The sequence below is a fragment of the Caloenas nicobarica genome, chromosome 24, assembly GCF_036013445.1.
Source record: "Caloenas nicobarica isolate bCalNic1 chromosome 24, bCalNic1.hap1, whole genome shotgun sequence".
Taxonomy (NCBI): Eukaryota; Metazoa; Chordata; class Aves; order Columbiformes; family Columbidae; genus Caloenas; species Caloenas nicobarica.
Genome location: NC_088268.1, coordinates 4,526,415 through 4,542,959, shown reverse-complemented (window position 1 = coordinate 4,542,959; position 16,545 = coordinate 4,526,415). Strand labels below are relative to the sequence as shown.

Sequence of the window (16,545 nt, the reverse complement as noted above, 5' to 3'; positions counted from 1 at the left end):
CAGCGCGGAGCCGTGCGGGGTGACCTTCCCAACATGGCGATCGCCAGGGTTCCGCCCGACCTTCCCAACATGGCGGAGCTTCCGGCGGCCACCGCGCTGGCCCGCGGCACCTCCGGCCTCCAGCGGCGGCTCGGCCTGGGGCGGGGAATCACCCCCGGGCGGCATGGAGCTTCCCCTCGCTCCTCTGTTCGCCCGCGGAACCGGGCGCTCCCGCCGCCGGCGCGACCTTCCCCAGATGGCGCCCCCGGAGGCCCGCGCCTTTCCGCGTACCGCCCTTCCCACGATGTCCGCCCGACCTCCCCAGCATGGCGCCGCGGCCCTGCCGTGCCCCGCCCACATCCGGTCCGGCCGGCGCAGCCGCAGGAAGGGGCGAGGGCCGCCATTTTGTTCGGCGGCGGCTGGCGGCCGGACGGCGCCGCGGGGCCGCGTTTCCGGGTGCGGCGGGAGGAGGCGGCGGGTGAGCGCGGGGGCACCGGGGCCTGCGGGGCCTCGGTGTGGGGTACAGGGGCCTGTGAGGAGTCCGGGACCGGCTGTGGGGCGCCCGGGGCCGGGTGCGCTGGGCTGGGCGGGGGGCGGTTCCCAGGGGAGGCCGCGGTGCGGCCTGGCCCGCCCGTGCTGGGGAGGGTGGTGGGGGGATCTCCGAGGATCCCGGGGAGATTTTCTCCCCCCGTGTCAGGGGAACGTCCTCGTCCCGTTCTTCCCTTCACCCCCTCCCCTGGGGGTCTCAGGGCCCCTGTGTGAACAGCTGCTCTGGGCGGGTTGGGGCCGGTTCTGCTGCCCTGGGACGGGGGGCGGATGATTCTCCCAGGCCAGGCCTGGGGTCCCCAAGTCCAGTCTCTCCTCTAGGCCGGGTCCTGGCAAACTGGGACCTGAGCAGAATCTACCTGCGGAAACTGGAGCGTGGGGCGGCAGATAAAGCGCCCCGGTGGAGCCGAGCTCTCCCTCCTGCTCCCGGTAAACACGGCCGTGTCTGTGTGTCCCCGCTCCCCTCCCCGCCCACGTCGCCGTCCGGCCTTGAGGACCGAATTCCAGCTGCATCTTTGCACTCCAGACCCCTCCGGAGCCCCGGCTGTGAGCGGACACCGATAAGTAGCCGATTGTTTTCCCCTTTGGGACAGAGGGAGAGCGGCGGTGCCGTGGCCGCAAGCAGCCGCAGCCTTTCCCCCTGCCAAGACTCAGCAGGATCGATGCGGTTTGTGCCCGTTTGGGTGCGTGTGGCTCTTCCCCGCTCCCCTCGGTGTCCCCTCTGCGCCCATTATGGGGTCGCTTGTTTTGGCGTTTGTCACGGAGAAGCCACAGCGAGCGCGGAGCTGGGTTGTACGGCGTCCTCTGAAGCGGCTTGTTCTACACACGCTGCTTGGAGACAGACTATTTGAGGGGTTTAACTCGAGTCCCCGTTGCTGTTAAGCGTCGGGAGGAGTCGCCGGCTGCCTCCTGACCCTCAGCTGACAGGTCGCCGCGGGTGCTGAGCTCCTCGTGACTTCCCTGCTCCGCGTTTCCCAACACGGGCTGGGAAGGTGTCGGCAAGGAGCCGGCGCGGCAGCATCCCCGGCGCAGGCAGAGGCAGAGCTTTTGCATAAAAGCCATTTCAATGAACCGCAGGCTGAGCAGGAGCCCTCAGAGAGGCGCCGCTGTCCCGAATCGGCCCCGTTTTACCTTTGGCAGGCTCGGCCGCGCGCGGGTCTGGCCTGATCTCTGGTGTGAGTGTCGCTGCCCCGCTGACGGCTGCCAGCAAGGGTTTAATCTGACCTGACTCCCGTCTCTGCCGCTGAATGAGCCGGTTTGCAGATGAGGTGTGAATCCACCTGGCTCCGATGTGCTCTCCGGGGCAAAACTACCTGGCGAGCACATCCTCTGCTTGTCACAGCATCCTCTGCTTGTCACAGCCCAGCTGCTGTTCTTGTCTTATCGAGTCTTTCTTGTCCCCAAGGTGTTTCGGCCGGGGAGATGTCCCCTCTTGGCACACCATGTGTCAGTGGCCGCGCTGTCCCGCTCACGGCCGCGTTGCTGGAACGCCAAGGCAGAGCCTGTTTTCCCGTGGCCGGGAGCACAGACCCCTCTTTGTGCCGCGGGGCCGGGGGAAGGTTTGGCTTTGTCCAGCCACCGCCAACAAAACGGGAACTGTCGCCCACCCTGCGCCAAACCGGTGCCGTCTGGAGCGCGTGTCGTGCGACCAGTGCCGCCGTTCCCACCGCTTCCCAGCGATTCGGGTCTGTTTGCGGCACTAAAAGTTGGTTCTGTGGCTGGTGCCGCAGACGTGCGGGGCCGCACGGCTTTTGGCTTTGGTGTTAGACCCTGGGACGAAAGTCGCCGTGCAGAGTCGCTGCTCCGCTGCGGTTGGGTTTTCCGCCCTTGCTGGATGCGTTGCCCCCGAGGTGACACATGCCGGTTCCCCTGCTCTCTGCCAGCGCCGAGGTGACGGGGCACGTTCCAGGTCAGGGCTCGCTTCCCGCTTTGCTTCACTTTAAAGCGCCGTTTCGAGCGCTCTGGTCCGTGTCTGACCTACTTACTTACATCTGGCAGCTTGGACGGGAGGCAGATCTGCTCTGCCAAAGAAGTAGCTTTCTGTTGAGGAGCGAAGGTGGGAGGAGGGAGCGGGGGGGTAAGTGCTCTCCTGACGAGGGGCCGAGCGTCTTGGGTTTCGGCTGTTGGCTTTGCCAGGGCGGCTCTGGCACGAGCGCAGCTCCCAGGACTTGCTTCTCGCTGTTACGAGCTTGGTTCAAAAAATTAAATGGTCTTTGCCAGAGTTAAACAGGCATCTTTGGCTCAAGCTTCGTGGTGGGGCGGTGGTTGTGGGAGCCAAAATGTGCTGCAGGGTCGCGTGGAGCTGCGGCTCAGGTGCGTTTTTGCTCCCTTCGGCCCGTCCCCACCGCCTGTCCTTCCTCTGGTGTTTCCCACACCTGTCCCCCAGGATGCTGCTTGCTGGGGCTCAGTGCTGCTGTACTCGAGTGGCCTTGTTGGCTCTGACCTGCTGCTGTGGCACTGCTGCGGTGCCAGGCTTGCTCCTGCAGCCATGCATGTTCCTGCAGCGATGCGCTCTTGCAGCAATGCACTTGTTCCTGCAGCGACGTGCTCTCCTGCAGCGACGCGCTCTTGCAGCAATGCACTTGCTCTTGCAGTGACAGGCTCGCTCTTGCAGCGACGCGCTCTTGCAGCAATGCTCTCTTGCAGCAATGCACTTGCTCCTGCAGCGACAGGCTGCTGCAGCAATGTGCTCGCTCCTGCAATGACGCACCCCTGCAGCAATGCGCTTGCTCCTGCAGAGATACGTTTCTGCAGAGGTATTTTCCTGCAGCAACGTGCTCACTCCTGCAAAAATGCGCTTGCTCTTGCAGCAGTGCGCTCTCTCCTGCAGCAACATGCTTGCTCGTGCAACATTGCACTCCTGCAGCGATGTGCTTGCTCCTGCAGCGATGCATTCTACAGTGCTGGCTCATGCCCAGGGCCTATCTCTGCTTTCACTGAAGCAACTGAGCACCTTAAATGTCCCCTTGCCTGGGCTGGAGCCTGGCTCGGTGACCTGGGGGTGCTGGTGACTTTGCTGGTGACTTTGCCCTGGAGCTGGGAGTGACGGGGCTGCATCCGCGAGGACCATCTGAGCCCATCGCTGAGCCTGTCCATCTGTCCCACCCCGTCACTAGACCAGTCTCAACGCCAGCCCTCCTCTCCCTCAGCGCCCGCTGTGAATTTGCAGCGTGTTCTTGGCACCCGCTGACCCGAGAAGCAGCCGAGCGCGGATCCGACGGTGCAGAGAACTCGCCCTGACAGCGCTTGGCTCCGGTTCCCCTTGGCATCCACACAGGCGCTTCCTTCGCGCTGCCCCGGCGAAGGGATCTCACCACAATCTGCCCCAGCAAGGGCTCCGCTCGCCGTTACCCGTCCTGCAGCATGGATTTGTGAGATGTCTGTAGCTTTAAGCTCTCGCACAAACATCAAGCTTATGCGCGTGTCCCAAAATAACACTTAAGTGCTGAGTATTCTACGGTAGGTTGTAAATTTTCTCCTAATGACTCTTGAGTGCCAACCTGGTTAGAGGAAAGACGCGTGTCTTTAGCCAATTGAATTTTTTAGGGTTTTCTGAGTGGCTGCTTCCTTTCCGCGAGGCCGTTGTGGCTTTGGGGCGACTTTATTCCGCGGCGAGGACCGTGCCGCCTCCCAGCGACTTGTGCTCTGCCTCCCTCGCTTACCCTGTGTTGTTCTGGATCGCGAATCGGCGCATCCCTGCTTGGCCTTTGCCTAGGAAAACCCTGAGAATACTTGGCCGGATTTTGTGGAAACAGCAGGAGACTTGGGCTGCGCTCGTCGCCTTTGGGGCCGCTCCTCGGAGCAACTCTTGCAAAAGCGTCGAGGCGGGAAGGTGGTGGCCGGGCAGAGCCCCAGCACCTCTGGCCTGCAGGAGAGAGGTGGCAGAAGGTCCCGGAGCGGAGGTTTCTGTTCTTGGCCTCCCCAAAAGCAGAGGAGGAGGAGGGGAGCGTCGGGGACGCCTGGCAGGAGGTGGGAGAGACTCCGGTGGGGGGGACACGGCGGGGACTGTCCCCTCTCGGCTTCTGGCCCAGCCCTGGTGAGCAAAGGGGCCAAAGGGCCACAGGGCAGGACGGGGGGGCTCGGGTTTGTCTTAGGCATGTTTAAACACTCTGCTTAAACCCAGGCGGAGGCTGGTGCAGGGGTTTAAACCGGAGCCAGTCCTGCCGTGTTTTAAAGGCACATTTATTCCCCAGCCAGGCTCCGGAGAGCAGCAGCGTGTGTGTGTTTAGCTCATGGGCTTTCACCAGGATTTTTTTTTTCATGGTTATAACCAAACCCCTTGGGTGGGGGACTGGGCAGACCACTGGCTTTTCTCCTAAGTTGCCCACGCAGCCCGTTGGGTCTCGTGGTGCTGTGACCTCTTGCGGAAACGCTGCCCGTTGAGCCCATGCTGGAGGGCAGAGGAGGAAGACTGAAGAAATGTCAGACCTTGGGCGCTGCCCTGGCATTGCTTCTGCTTGTTACCGACCTCTCGGATATTGGGGTGAGTCTGGGAGAAATTAACGTGGTTTTTTCTTCAGCAGAGAGTTTCCCCTGGGCGTTTCGCCATCCCTGCCTCGCGACTCAGACCTGTGAACGCTGCGGCAGCTGACGGCGTCAACTCAGGGTGGCAGGCTGGAGCTGGAGACCGGGTTTCCTGCTCCCGTCCGCGGTGCTGTAAGTGCCGTAAGCTCCGCGCTGCGGAACGTCTGGTGCTGTTTGAGCGATAACTTCGCACACCGTCGGTTCCGAGCGATGCTCAAAGAGCTGCAGGTTTGTTCCGTGTTCCTTGCTCTTTGCTGGTGGCGCATCAGCCGCAGCCTGGCAGGGACCAAAGGCTGACGTTGCGCAGGTTCTGCCGTGCAGGGAGCCTTAGACACAGCTCGTTAGCGCTTGTCTCTAAATGAGCTTAGCCTGAGCGGGTCCTGGCACCGCTGGGGGGCTTTAAAAGGCTCTTGGAGGTGGCTGGAGCTCTTCTCTGCTCCTGCGGTCACCAAGGTTTTTCTTGCACCTCGAGCTCTGTCATCTCCAGCATGCAGGCTTCTAAATGCACAGACCGTGCATTGTTAGTAGTTGAAAAAAAAGGTGTTTTTATCTGAATGCTGACACCGTCAGGCTCGGGAGCCGCTTTCCACTTGGAGGCGTATTGTTCTCCACCAGGCGTGGACCAGGCGGCGCGTTGTTCCCAGCCATGTGGGTCACGTCGGGAAGTCCCTGCGTCTGTCACTGCTTCCTCCGAACAATCGGAGGTGTCCCTCGGAGAGAGTGGCGGCGCAGAGCGGTTCCTGCCCGCTCCCCCCGTGTGCCACCTCTCCCTCCCCGGCTTCCTTTCCCTTCCCGCCTGGCACACGGGACAGGGAGAGGCAGGGAAGTCCGTGGTTCCTCCTGGGACCGGCTTTTCCTGCTCTTCCCTTTGCCTAATGTCAGGACACGATTCCTTGCTCCTGATTAAAGGTTTCCTCTGCCAAGCGAACCGAGCTGAGCCCGCTGGGAAGCTGCTAAAGACCCGCCTGACTCCGGGGTCCCGGGGATGGGGAGACACAGGCTGTGGAATTCATCCCCGAGGCGTTTAGAAACTTTTGTGTCCGGGGTTTTGTTAAAAAATGCATTGTCAGTGACCGTGGGTTGTTAATAATTCACAGCGAACGTCTGAGTCCCGCGGGGCTGGAGTGTGTCTGTCTGTCTGCACGCAGGGATGCACCGGCTCTTCGAGACGCTCCAAATCGAGATGGCAGCTCGCTCTCTTAAAGCATGCTGATACGATTTTTTTGAAAGCCTGAATGACCTTAAATCCTGCGACGGCTGTCTTTCAGGATAAATTATTTATGGCGCATCTTCGAGCGCTGCTGAAGCCCTCGCTCCTCAGAAATGTCAAGCTCCAGAGGACGCGGGCTCTGAATTTGGAAGGGTTTTGCTGGGGGTGACTGAGGGTTTGGATGGGAAGAGGTGGAAAACAAAGGTGCCCGGGGAGGCGGGGGCGGGAGGGGAGGGTGTTTGAGAGGTCCAGCCTTGGAAGTCGTCCCCAAACCGGTACAGCCGCATTCTGCAGCCGACATCAGAGGCTTGGAAATTCCTCTTGATCTGCAGTTCAAAGCCGCTGCCTCCCCAAGGATGGAGCCGCTTCATCTCGGGTTTGCAAATGCGGCCTCGCCTCGGCAGCCGGCGGAGCTGTGAAATACAAATCCGCCACGGCGCCCAAATCCCCCTGAAAAGCGAGGAAACGCGCTTACGGCGTCTGAAGGTCACCGCTGCCTGTCCTGCTAAAAAAGCAAACCCCAGGGATGAGCCGAATCCAGGGCTGCTTGCTGGAAAAGGCATTTATTTCATTTCCCTTCGCGCCAAACGGGGACTCGCAAAACGCCTGAAAAACGTGGCGTGTCATCCTGTCTGGGCTAGATCTGGCGAATTCACCTGTTTTAGAGGAGAATGGGAGTGCTGAGTGTAACATTTTGGGGTTTTAATAGTGTTTTGGACCCCGGGTTGGAAGGGGAGTGTTGATTGGATATGCGGGACTGCCCCATGTCGGGTTCCAGCTCTGTGGGGTCACCTCCGTCTCAGCGAACTCTCTCTCCTCCAAAGTGCTTTTCACACCTTGTCTTCCTCCTGCTTTTCTCGCAGCTTTGTTGGGTTTTTAAAATTTTTTTTTTTTATTTTAAAAGGCAAGCTAATGCACAAACCCGCCCCTCCTGGCTCAGCCGAAGACGAGCTCTCCTCTGCGCTTTGATCTAACGGGCGCCTCTCACTGCCCTGATTCAGGGCTTTCAAACCACTTTTCCTGCAAGCACGGCCACAGCATATGAATCCCTCAAAGGCTCGGGTCTGGTTTGGTGAAAGGATCCCTGGAAATGAGGAAAAAAGGAGAAGAAACGCAGAGAAAAGTCTGTCAGAATGACATCGTTTCAAAGGGCACAGTTTCCAAGAGGCCTATGCCAGACATTAAGGGGTGGTAAGAAGTGCTGGGAGAACCCCCATTTTTTTTCTTTTCCTGGAATATTTAGGTTGTGTCTCCCTAATCTTTATTAGCCGTGTCTGTCTTCGTGAACATTAAAGATCTAGGCTGTATTTTAAAGCCACAGATCACTCCAGCATTCCCACCCAGAGGCTTCAGCTTTTCTCGTGGTGTGAAATAACCGGCAGCCACCGTGCGCTGAGTTCCGTGCCTCTCGATTTCGGTTTTTCAATGTGACCTTTGCTGTTAAACCGCAGCAACCCGAACGGGGCCTTGCGCTGAGATGAAATGACCCGTTTCTTGGGAAAACTCAGCTCCAATTTATCCTCAAACTGCTTTAGTTTCAACTCTTCTCTCCCCTCCTCTTGCTCTTCTAGGTCAGAGCATTTATCCGAACGCGGGTTTTGGTGCAGCGTGGGTTTTGGTGCAGCGCTGGTTTTAAGGGCACGTTAGACACGGGGAGATGACGACTCACGGTGTTCTTTGTAAAATACCCCTCTCCTCCCTGGCTGTGCGTACGGGAGGGAACACTGTGGGATTGTCCCCGACTGCTCTGCTTGACGTGGGGGGCAGCAGCGCAAACCGGGGGGACCCGCGCGATGTGTTTCGCTCACAGACATGGCACCGTCGTTTTTTCTGACGGCCGACAAACCCCTGTCCGTCTGTCTGTGTCCGGCGAGGCCGTGTGTCCCCGTCATGGGAGCATCTGAAGGGGCTCGTGTCGCCCCAAGTGCCATCGAGGCACAGAACCGGGTGAGAAGTGTCACCCCGTGAGTAACCAGCTGGAGCAGGAGCGCGGCGGGGGGGTGACACGGGTGTTTCTGTCCCCGTGGGCCGGAGGTGACAGCACTGGCACTGCTCCTGCGCTGGCGCAGGCCTGTGACACATGAGAGCGAGGCCGGAGTCTCATTACCTGGCACGTTTCTCAGCTCTGTCTCTGCTAATTACCTCCTGCTGCTGGTGTTCAAACAAGCTCGGCGCTCTCCTGCCTGTCCCCTCCTGTTGTCATGTCATGTCTTCATGCCGTCCCCTCAATGTCACGCTCTGCCCTGGCAGCAGTTTGCGCCGTCCCGGCCCTGCGATCCCGCCGTGGGGTGGGAAGGATCACGGCGAAAAACCATTCCTGTTGCAACACGTCCCGGCAGCCCCGACGAGCACGTTCTGAGCCGTCTCTGATCTTGCTTTGATGGGACAGGTACAGGCTGAGATCTCGAGTGACTTGGAAAACGCCAGAAAATAAAGGGAGGAACATCTTCGCGATGAGGGTGTGCGTAGCTGAGGAGTTTCTCGCTTGGTAGAAGAGCTGCTTTTAATTAAAAGGCAGTTTATTTATTTCTTTTCTCAAACCACAGAGAGCTGGCGGTTTGCTGAAGGGCAGTGAAGCCGCCGGCATCGCGGCAATGCTGCTGGTCCCTTCTTCCCGTTCTCAGACCTCTGCTGTGACACGAGTGGGAACGTCTGAGACGTGAGGATGGACCCGCTCTCATCCCGGCCTCCCGTGAATTTATGTAGCAGAAAGTGAGTCTTGAAAGGGACCTGGATTTTAATACCTGATAAAACCATTTCAAAGGTTGTGGGCACCTGGGATTCAGTGCCTGGGTCATAAAGAAACTTTCACTGTGGTGGCGGGTGGATCCGTCACCTCTCTCGTTGCGCGTCCTGGAGGTTGGGGATCAGAAGTCGGAAGCTTCAGGTGTGAAACTGTCCTGGTTTTACCTTGTGTTGCTATTGTGGGCCCTTTAATGGATAAGGAACAGGTTTTCCTGGGGGAAAGCCATCTGCGGGGCATTCACCCCCTGCCTCTTGGGCTGCCCCGAGCAGCCGAAACTGCCGGGGTGGCGAGCGAGGCTGCCACTCACCGCATTCCTATTGCCTGAGCCGGTGCTGCCGGGACGGCCCGACCTGCTGCTGTCAGAGGCACGAGCTCGCCAGGGCCCCGTCCGGTGATGTCCCGGTGATTCAGGCTCCTCTTCCTGTCCCTGTTTCCTCCGTTCCCAGTCTCAGGTGCCGACTGGAGCTACCGGGCTCCACAGAGCCCCACCGGTGAAGCGCTCCGTGGACCGGGAGCCGTTCCGGGTGAGCTGTGGGTGCAGGACGGATTCGTTTTGGGTTCGTGATGAGACGGATTGAGCTGTAACCGAAGCGGGGTTGGGAAAGCTTGTTTCACCACCTGCTTGGACAGCTTCGGGGGGTATTTGGAGCTGGGGAGTGCAGTGGGGTGCAGGCAGCCTCCTTGGGAGGTCAGTGAAGTGGGATCCGAGCGGTTGGGGCAATCTGTCGGGGCTGTTTGGGGACAGGGACGTCTTTCCTTGGTGCGAGCCGCAGGACAGCACTGCGCCGCATCAGCTGCCTTCCGCTTGGGGATCCGTCTGGCAGGTTTCGCGGCGTCGGTGGCTGAAGGGACCCGCTGGGGACACGTGCCAGCACCGTCCGTGCCGCTGACGGGCTCGGGCTACTGTCGTGCTTCCATGCGAGGGAGCAGGACTGATGGCACAGGATTAGCTCGGTCGGGTTTGCTCTGCGCAGCGAGACGGCTGCGTGGAAAACGTCCTGGGTTTCAGCTGCGGGTGCTGCGCTGGGGTGGGGAGGCCCTGGTGATTTGGGGTGAGGCTATTGTCCTGGGACGTGCTGCTCCAGGCTGTTGGGAGAATCCAACAGCTCTTTGGAGCCACCTGGGAGAGAACAGCCCCGGGGCGCTGCCACACCAGCCCCGGGGCCACGTTTCTCCTCGCCTGCTTTCCCCTCTATCCCTGACAGCCTCCTCCCTTCCCGCAGGAATGAGTGACCGCACTCGTCCCCAGCGCTGAGCAGCCGGAGCCGCTGGGAGCCGGGCCAGGATGCCGATCCCTCCGCCCCCGCCGCCGCCGCCCGGCCCGCCGCCCCCTCCCACCTTCGGTCAGGTAGGGCTCTGCAGTTTGTGGGGAGGGGACATGGCCCGTCTCCTCATGGTGCTGCTTTCAGGGGCCTCTGCGTTGTCTTTAGAGTTCTCAAGTCCAGCCTGCAAGAGCTTCAGGTGACCCATGGGCTGTGCCTCAGTTTCCCTTGCAGCAGAGTCTGTACATGGAAGGGGCCACACATGGCTTTTCTTTACATTAGTGTCTTCTGCTCCGCCATGACTTTGGGAGAGCAGGAGATGTTGCACGTGGCTCTAACTGAGCTGTGTCTTTGGCTTGGGTAGGACAGGAGCTCAAGCTTTCCCTGCGGAATGGGGACATCACCTCCTAGGGCAGCCACGTTGCTCTGGAAGAGAGTCCCTGGAGACGGCAGTTTGCTGGCAGGGGGCAGAGGGGCCTTGGGGCTCAGCAGAGAAGAAGTAGGGTGCGCCTGCTCTGCGATTTGGGGTGTCCACACGCACAGATGAACTCCTGCTGAGCTGCTTCTTGTCCCCAGGCGAACACAGAGCTGCCAAAACTGAGCCGAGAGGAGCAGCGGGGCCGCGGGGCCCTCCTGCAGGACATCTGTAAAGGGACCAAACTAAAAAAAGTGACACAAATCAATGACCGGAGCGCACCAATCCTAGAGAGTGAGTACCCGCCTGACACGGCCCCGAGAGGCGCTCAGTCCCACGCTGGGTCCTGCTGTGCCCTTCAGGACGGCTGCTGGGCTCTCACTCGTCTGGTTTCCAGCAGCTCCTCGTTGGAGGAGCTGGTAAGACCGGGCTTAACCTCTCTGCCTCCTTTCAGAGCCCAAGGGCAGCGGTGGCGGCAGCTACGGCTCCAGCTCAGCTGCGATCCAGCCAAAGGGCGGCCTCTTCCAAGGCGGTGTCCCCAAGCTCAGACCCGTGGGAGCGAAGGACAGTGCAGGTAATGGCCAGCGGGCTGTGGTTTGCGCGGGGGTTCCCTGGGGAGTGGGAGGGGGTTGAGGATCTTGCTGTGTTTGGCTGGGGATTTGAGCTGGTTAGAGGCGGGGACCCCAAATCAACATCCCTGCCGCGGTCTCCTACGACACAAACCTCCTCAGAGGGACCGGGAGTCGCTGTGTTGCTGAACGTTTCTCTCTGCTGTTTTCTGTGGCAACCTGCCTTCCAGCAAGCCAGAGAGCAAATAGCAGCGGTGAGAGAGGAGCCGTGTGTGGCTGAGCACTGTGCCAGCTCCCTGCCGGTGCCAGACAGCATTCCCCGCGGTCTGGCCCTCCCCAGCCGAGTGGGCAGCCTGCCCTGCGCGGGCTCGGGGACGGAGCACGTCGCTCTCACTGACTCCCGTGCTGTGCCTGACTAGTAACTCCGCTTCCTTTCCCCGCAGACAGCTCCGGTAAGCAAACCCTGCAAGTCCCCGGTTCCAGAGCAGCCGCCCCCAGGCCCCCGGTGCCAGCCAGCAACAACCGACCTCAAGACGATGCCGACAACAGCCGGGCATCTCCGCCAGAGCTGCCACGCACGCAAAGACCCTCCCTGCCGGATCTCTCCCGGCCCAACACTGCCAGTGGCACCGGCATGAAGCACAGCTCGTCTGCCCCGCCGCCTCCCCCGCCAGGACGCCGGGCCAACGCGCCTCCCGCCCCCCCGCCGGCGCACGGCTCCAAGGTGTCCTCCTACAACCGGGAGAAACCCCTGCCACCCACCCCGGGACAGCGACTGCCCGCGAGCAGGGACGGACCCCCTGCCCCGCCGCCCGTCAAGCCCCCTCCCTCCCCAGTCGCTATCCGAACGGGGTCAGGGGCTCAGGGCCAGTCTCTTGCCCCCCCGCCACCCCCTTATCGGCAACCCCCCGGTGTCCCCAACGGCCCTTCCAGCCCCATCAACGAGTCGGCCCCGGAGCTGCCGCAGAGACACAACTCCTTGCACAGGAAGACGCCGGGTCCCTTGCGGGGGCTGGCGCCACCGCCGCCCACCTCAGCCTCCCCCTCTCTCCAGAGCAGTCGCCCCCCTCCGCCGGCCAGAGACCCCCCAAGCCGGGGAGCAGGTAAGAATCGTTGGCTCTGCCGGACCCGGCTCCATCGCAGCCGTGATGGATGGATCAAGCTGTGGGAGTTTTCAGGGGGTTGTGTGGTTGTCGAACATTGGAACAGGCTGCCCAGGGCAGTGGTGGAGTCACCATCCCTGGAGGGGTTGGACAGATGGAGATGAGGTTCTCAGGGACATGAGGCAGTGCCAGGGCTGGGGAAACGGTTGGGCTCAATGATTCCCCCGTGCACACAGAGCCGGGCACGAGCGTGTCCCCGCTGCCGGGAGCGGCGGTGGCTTTTCTCCAGTGTCCCTCCGTGTGCTCCCGGGCTCTACATCCCGACCGCAGCTCCCGCCTGGTCCCCTGCCAAGCCGCTCTGTCCCTCTGGCCCTGCTACGGCTGAGGAGCTGCTCTGTGTGTAATTAGCCTAATAAGGAGCATGAACCGCCGCTGTGTGCCCCTGGGAGGTTGGGCAGGAGCAAGAGGTGGGTCAGAGGGGCCGTGGGTCCCGTCACTGCCTCGGTGCCGGTGCAGATGTGGCTTCCCGGCACCGGCACGCAGCGTCTTGGCTCCCTATGGAGCTGCTGCCTTCAAATCCTTGTGTGTGCAGGGTTGTAGCTGCTCTTGGGTTCCCCTCTCGTGCAGGGGGTGACCTCGGTCTGACTGGGGGTGGGCGTTGAGCTGGGGGGAGCAGGCTGGCTGCTGCCACTGCCGAGGAGGACTGTAGATATTGGGAACGAGCAGGAAAAATCTCTGCTGTGTGCACGTAGGAGCATCCCTGGGCCCGCCGTGCTCTGGCCTGGAAAGCTCCGGTGGGGGCCGTCCTTGGCCGCGCTGCTGGAGGGAGGGTTTGCCCTGGGGACGCCGCGGCTTGGCAGGCACTGACCCAGCTCTCCCTGCAGCGCCGCCGCCTCCTCCGCCGATGCTGCGAAACGGGGGGCGCGACGCCCCTCCGCCTCCCCCTCCCTACAGACTGCACAGCTCCGCCGAGCCCCCGAGCCGGGGGAAGCCACCGCCACCGCCCACGAGGACACCGGCCGGGCCGCCACCGCCACCTCCACCGGTGCGGAACGGGCACCGGGACTCCATCTCCACTGTCAGAGCATTCCTGGGTGAGTCTGTGCCCACAGCAGGTGCTGATTTCCCGGCGGGGCTGGAGCTGGAGCTCACCCAGGGCCCCCTCCCTGACCTGCCAATTTTCCCTATTCTCTGCAGATGACTTTGAATCCAAATACTCCTTCCATCCCGTTGAAGACTTCCCAGCTCCAGAAGAATATAAATACTTCCAGAGAATCTACCCCAGCAAAACAAACAGAGGTAAGGGAGGGGGTGTCTGGCTGTCCTGTGGGGTCTGGCCCCCTGTCCTGTGCTCCCGAGGGTGGCAGGAGGTGACAGCAGCGCAGCCACGGCCACCTGCTGAGGTCGGGGCCGGAGCACAAGTGTGATGGGAGTGGCTGAGGGAGCTGGGGTTCAGCTGGAGAACAGGAGCTGAGGGGAGACCTTCTGATCTCTGACCTGCCTGAAAGGAGCTTGGAGCCCGGGGGGGTCGGGCTCTGCTCCCCAGGAACAAGCGCCAGGACCAGAGGAAACGGCCTCAAGTTGCACCAGGGGAGGTTGAGGTTGGGTCTGGGGAACAATTTCTTGCCCAAAGGGCTGTGGGGCATTGGAACAGGCTGCCCAGGGCAGTGCTGGAGTCACCATCCCTGGAGGGGTTGAACAGACGCAGATGAGGTTCTCAGGGACATGGGGCAGTGCCAGGGGTGGAGGAACGATTGGACTCTATGAGCTTTGAGGGGCTTTTCCAACCAAAATGATTCTATGATTGTGCTGATGTGACCCACCCTGGGCTCCTGCTCCACGTCCTCTGTGCTGCAGTGTCACCCTGGGGCCTCCACACACTCCCCGGGATGCTGAGCCCCAAATGCAGCCCCTTCCACTTGGGGTCCCCGAGGATTTGGGCTGTGCAGGTGTCCCATCCCGCCTGTCCCTTCTTTTCCCTGCCGAGCCTGTGCAGAGAAACGCTGCCGGGCTTGTTCCCGCCTGCGATAAGGGTTTTTGATGCTGGGGTGGTTATAAATGAACCCGGCAGCCGCCCCTATGGCTGAAGGTGGTGTTGGGCAGGGGCTGGGGGAGTAAAGAGCCCCCGCACATCCCGGGATGAGCCCAAGCAGCTGCGCTCAGAGCCAGTGTAGCCGGCACGGCACAAAGTGCCCTTGCTGAGCTGCTGCTGCACATCAGCCCTGCGGATCCCGCAGGAGACTCCGGGGAGAATGGGATGCTCATTTATTTTTAGAGCCATGAATGTTTAATGTGAATTTGAAAAGCCCTGAGCTCTCCATCCGCTGCTGCAGCGGCTGGTTTTGAGTCGCAAATCCCAGGCTCCAGATCTCTGCGGGGAGCACGAGGTGGGGAGGAAGCTGGTGTGGGGGTGTGGAGGGGGGAAAGAGGCCGTGCTGGATCCCGATGCTCCGAACCAGTGGTCCGGTGTGGGACACACCCTGCCGGCCGTTTCCCCGCGGGTTCTGGCCTCAACGGGCTTTCTTGTCTTGCAGCAACACGTGGGGCCCCCCCTCTGCCGCCCATCCCCAGGTGAAAGCGGCTGCGCAGGCGGATTGTTCCTGAGCAGAGAGAAGGAGCTCCCTCCTCTTCCTCAGACGGACCCTCCCCACCTCCCAGCCCCCCCGGATCCTGCATGAGAAACTCCCAGTGGCTTTTCCCCGGACGAGCAGACGCCCCAGCCCCAAGCTCTCCGCCGGCCCCCGCTCATCTATGCATCTCCCCCCGGGACTTGGTGACCATGCCGACAGCCCCGGTGGGTCCTTTCCTCCTCGCTCGCCGCGGATCTGGGCATGAGGACTCGGGGTGGACACCAAGCGGTGGGGACCAGGGGGACTCAGTGCCCGATTCCTCGGGGCCGGGACAGGACAGGAGATGGACACGGTGACGGGGGAGCAGGGACACCCCGGCAGAGCCTCGTTACCCCGGCAGAGCCTCATTACCCCGGTGCGGCTGATTGCTTTTTTGCACAGGAGCCAGTGGAGGAGCCGGGAAGGGGGGCGAGTAGGGACCAGCCCCACAGCGTTTGGGGGGGATCCCCCCTCCCTGCTCCCTTGGGGGGACATCCCAGCTGTCACCCAGTGTCACACCCCAAAACCACCACAGCCTTTGGCTTCTCACCCGGCTGGGTTGGGACAGGACGAGGAGGAGACACCCGGGTTTTAACGCTAAGTTACCAAACTAGAGCATTTTAACGGGAAGACACTAATTGTCCTTGGGATGCCGTTACTGGGCGGGGGGGGTGTCATTTGGTCTTGTTTCTCATGTGGTGGGGGACCTGGGGGCACATCCCCGTGCCGGGGGGGCTCCGGCTGCTGTTTTGCCTTACACACTACCCTGTCCGACTGTTGGTACCGCGCTGGTTTTTCTGTATTTACTTGCAGTACCGGGGTGGGGGGGGCTGGACATTAACTGTAGTTACTGATCTCTTTTGTACGTTGTAAAAAGCTTGTACCATAGGAAGAAGGTTGGGCTTGCTGCGGGGGTACTAAACCCTCCCCTCTAACTGTTTTGAGGGTTGTTTGGGGGTTTTTTTGTTCTTTTTTTTTTTTTTCTATGAAGATGAAGACTTTCCCCAAGGGTGAGGGACACAGGGGGGTGGGTTTTTCTGGAGAATCAACCCCCCTCCCAGCGCTGCTGTTTGGTTTAAATAAAGGTTAAAAAAATGGTTCTTCCCAAACGCTGGCTGCCCCTCCCTGGGGGAGCAAGGGGCTGTTTTAAGAGGGAACAGGATAAAAACCGAGGAGCTTAAAAATTGCATTTAAATAAAAGTAATAAAGATACACGTGTCTGCAAGGGCGCTGTCTGGGGGGTGCTCTGCGCCTCCTCAGGGACCCCTCCCCTCTTCTGGGGGGTGGTTTATGGCCCCAGGGAGGGGGTCAGGCCCTTCCCATCTTCCTGCAGTGAGGCTGGTACTGGGAGTACTGGGAGGCACTAAGGAGGCAGGATGGGGGGTGCTGGGGACAGGGTTGGTGGCACTGGGATCACTGGGAAGGCACTGGGAGCAGGGAGAGGCAGGACTGGGGGTGCTGGGGGCACTGGGAAGGCGGGATTGGGGTGATGGGGACACCGCGGAGATGGGATTGGGGTGATGGGGGCACTGGGGAGGCGGGATTGGGGCCACACCGAGACCTCAGACTACAACTCCCAGCA

The 16,545-nt window shown here is 61.1% G+C and overlaps 1 protein-coding gene across 6 annotated transcripts; it reads left to right on the top strand.

The window, feature by feature from the left end:
• Nucleotides 1–381: 381 nt before the first annotated feature.
• Nucleotides 382–16,166, top strand: WIPF2 (WAS/WASL interacting protein family member 2). 6 transcript variants are annotated; one of them, XM_065651061.1, is made up of 12 exons: nucleotides 400–457; nucleotides 847–954; nucleotides 1,052–1,208; nucleotides 8,806–8,971; nucleotides 9,452–9,529; nucleotides 10,229–10,353; nucleotides 10,844–10,976; nucleotides 11,137–11,256; nucleotides 11,695–12,354; nucleotides 13,239–13,448; nucleotides 13,552–13,653; nucleotides 14,889–16,166. In XM_065651061.1, exons 6-12 carry the CDS (start codon nucleotides 10,291–10,293, stop codon nucleotides 14,927–14,929), a joined length of 1,329 nt encoding a protein of 442 aa, XP_065507133.1. In that variant the 5' UTR covers nucleotides 400–457; nucleotides 847–954; nucleotides 1,052–1,208; nucleotides 8,806–8,971; nucleotides 9,452–9,529; nucleotides 10,229–10,290; the 3' UTR covers nucleotides 14,930–16,166. The 6 variants fall into 6 exon arrangements, with proteins under 6 accessions (XP_065507131.1, XP_065507134.1, XP_065507137.1 ...); XM_065651060.1 differs by having other exon boundaries at nucleotides 847–1,208; XM_065651062.1 differs by lacking the exons at nucleotides 847–954; nucleotides 1,052–1,208 and having other exon boundaries at nucleotides 391–457.
• Nucleotides 16,167–16,545: the final 379 nt, after the last annotated feature.

Excerpts from the sequence above, each read along its gene's own strand:
- WIPF2 (XM_065651059.1), top strand. The coding sequence starts at position 10,291 with ATGCCGATCCCTCCGCCCCCGCCGCCGCCGCCCGGCCCGCCGCCCCCT. Across the intron at positions 10,977-11,136 it reads GAGCGCACCAATCCTAGAGA|AGCCCAAGGGCAGCGGTGGC; the intron begins GTGAGTACCCGC and ends GCCTCCTTTCAG. Across the intron at positions 13,449-13,551 it reads CACTGTCAGAGCATTCCTGG|ATGACTTTGAATCCAAATAC; the intron begins GTGAGTCTGTGC and ends TATTCTCTGCAG.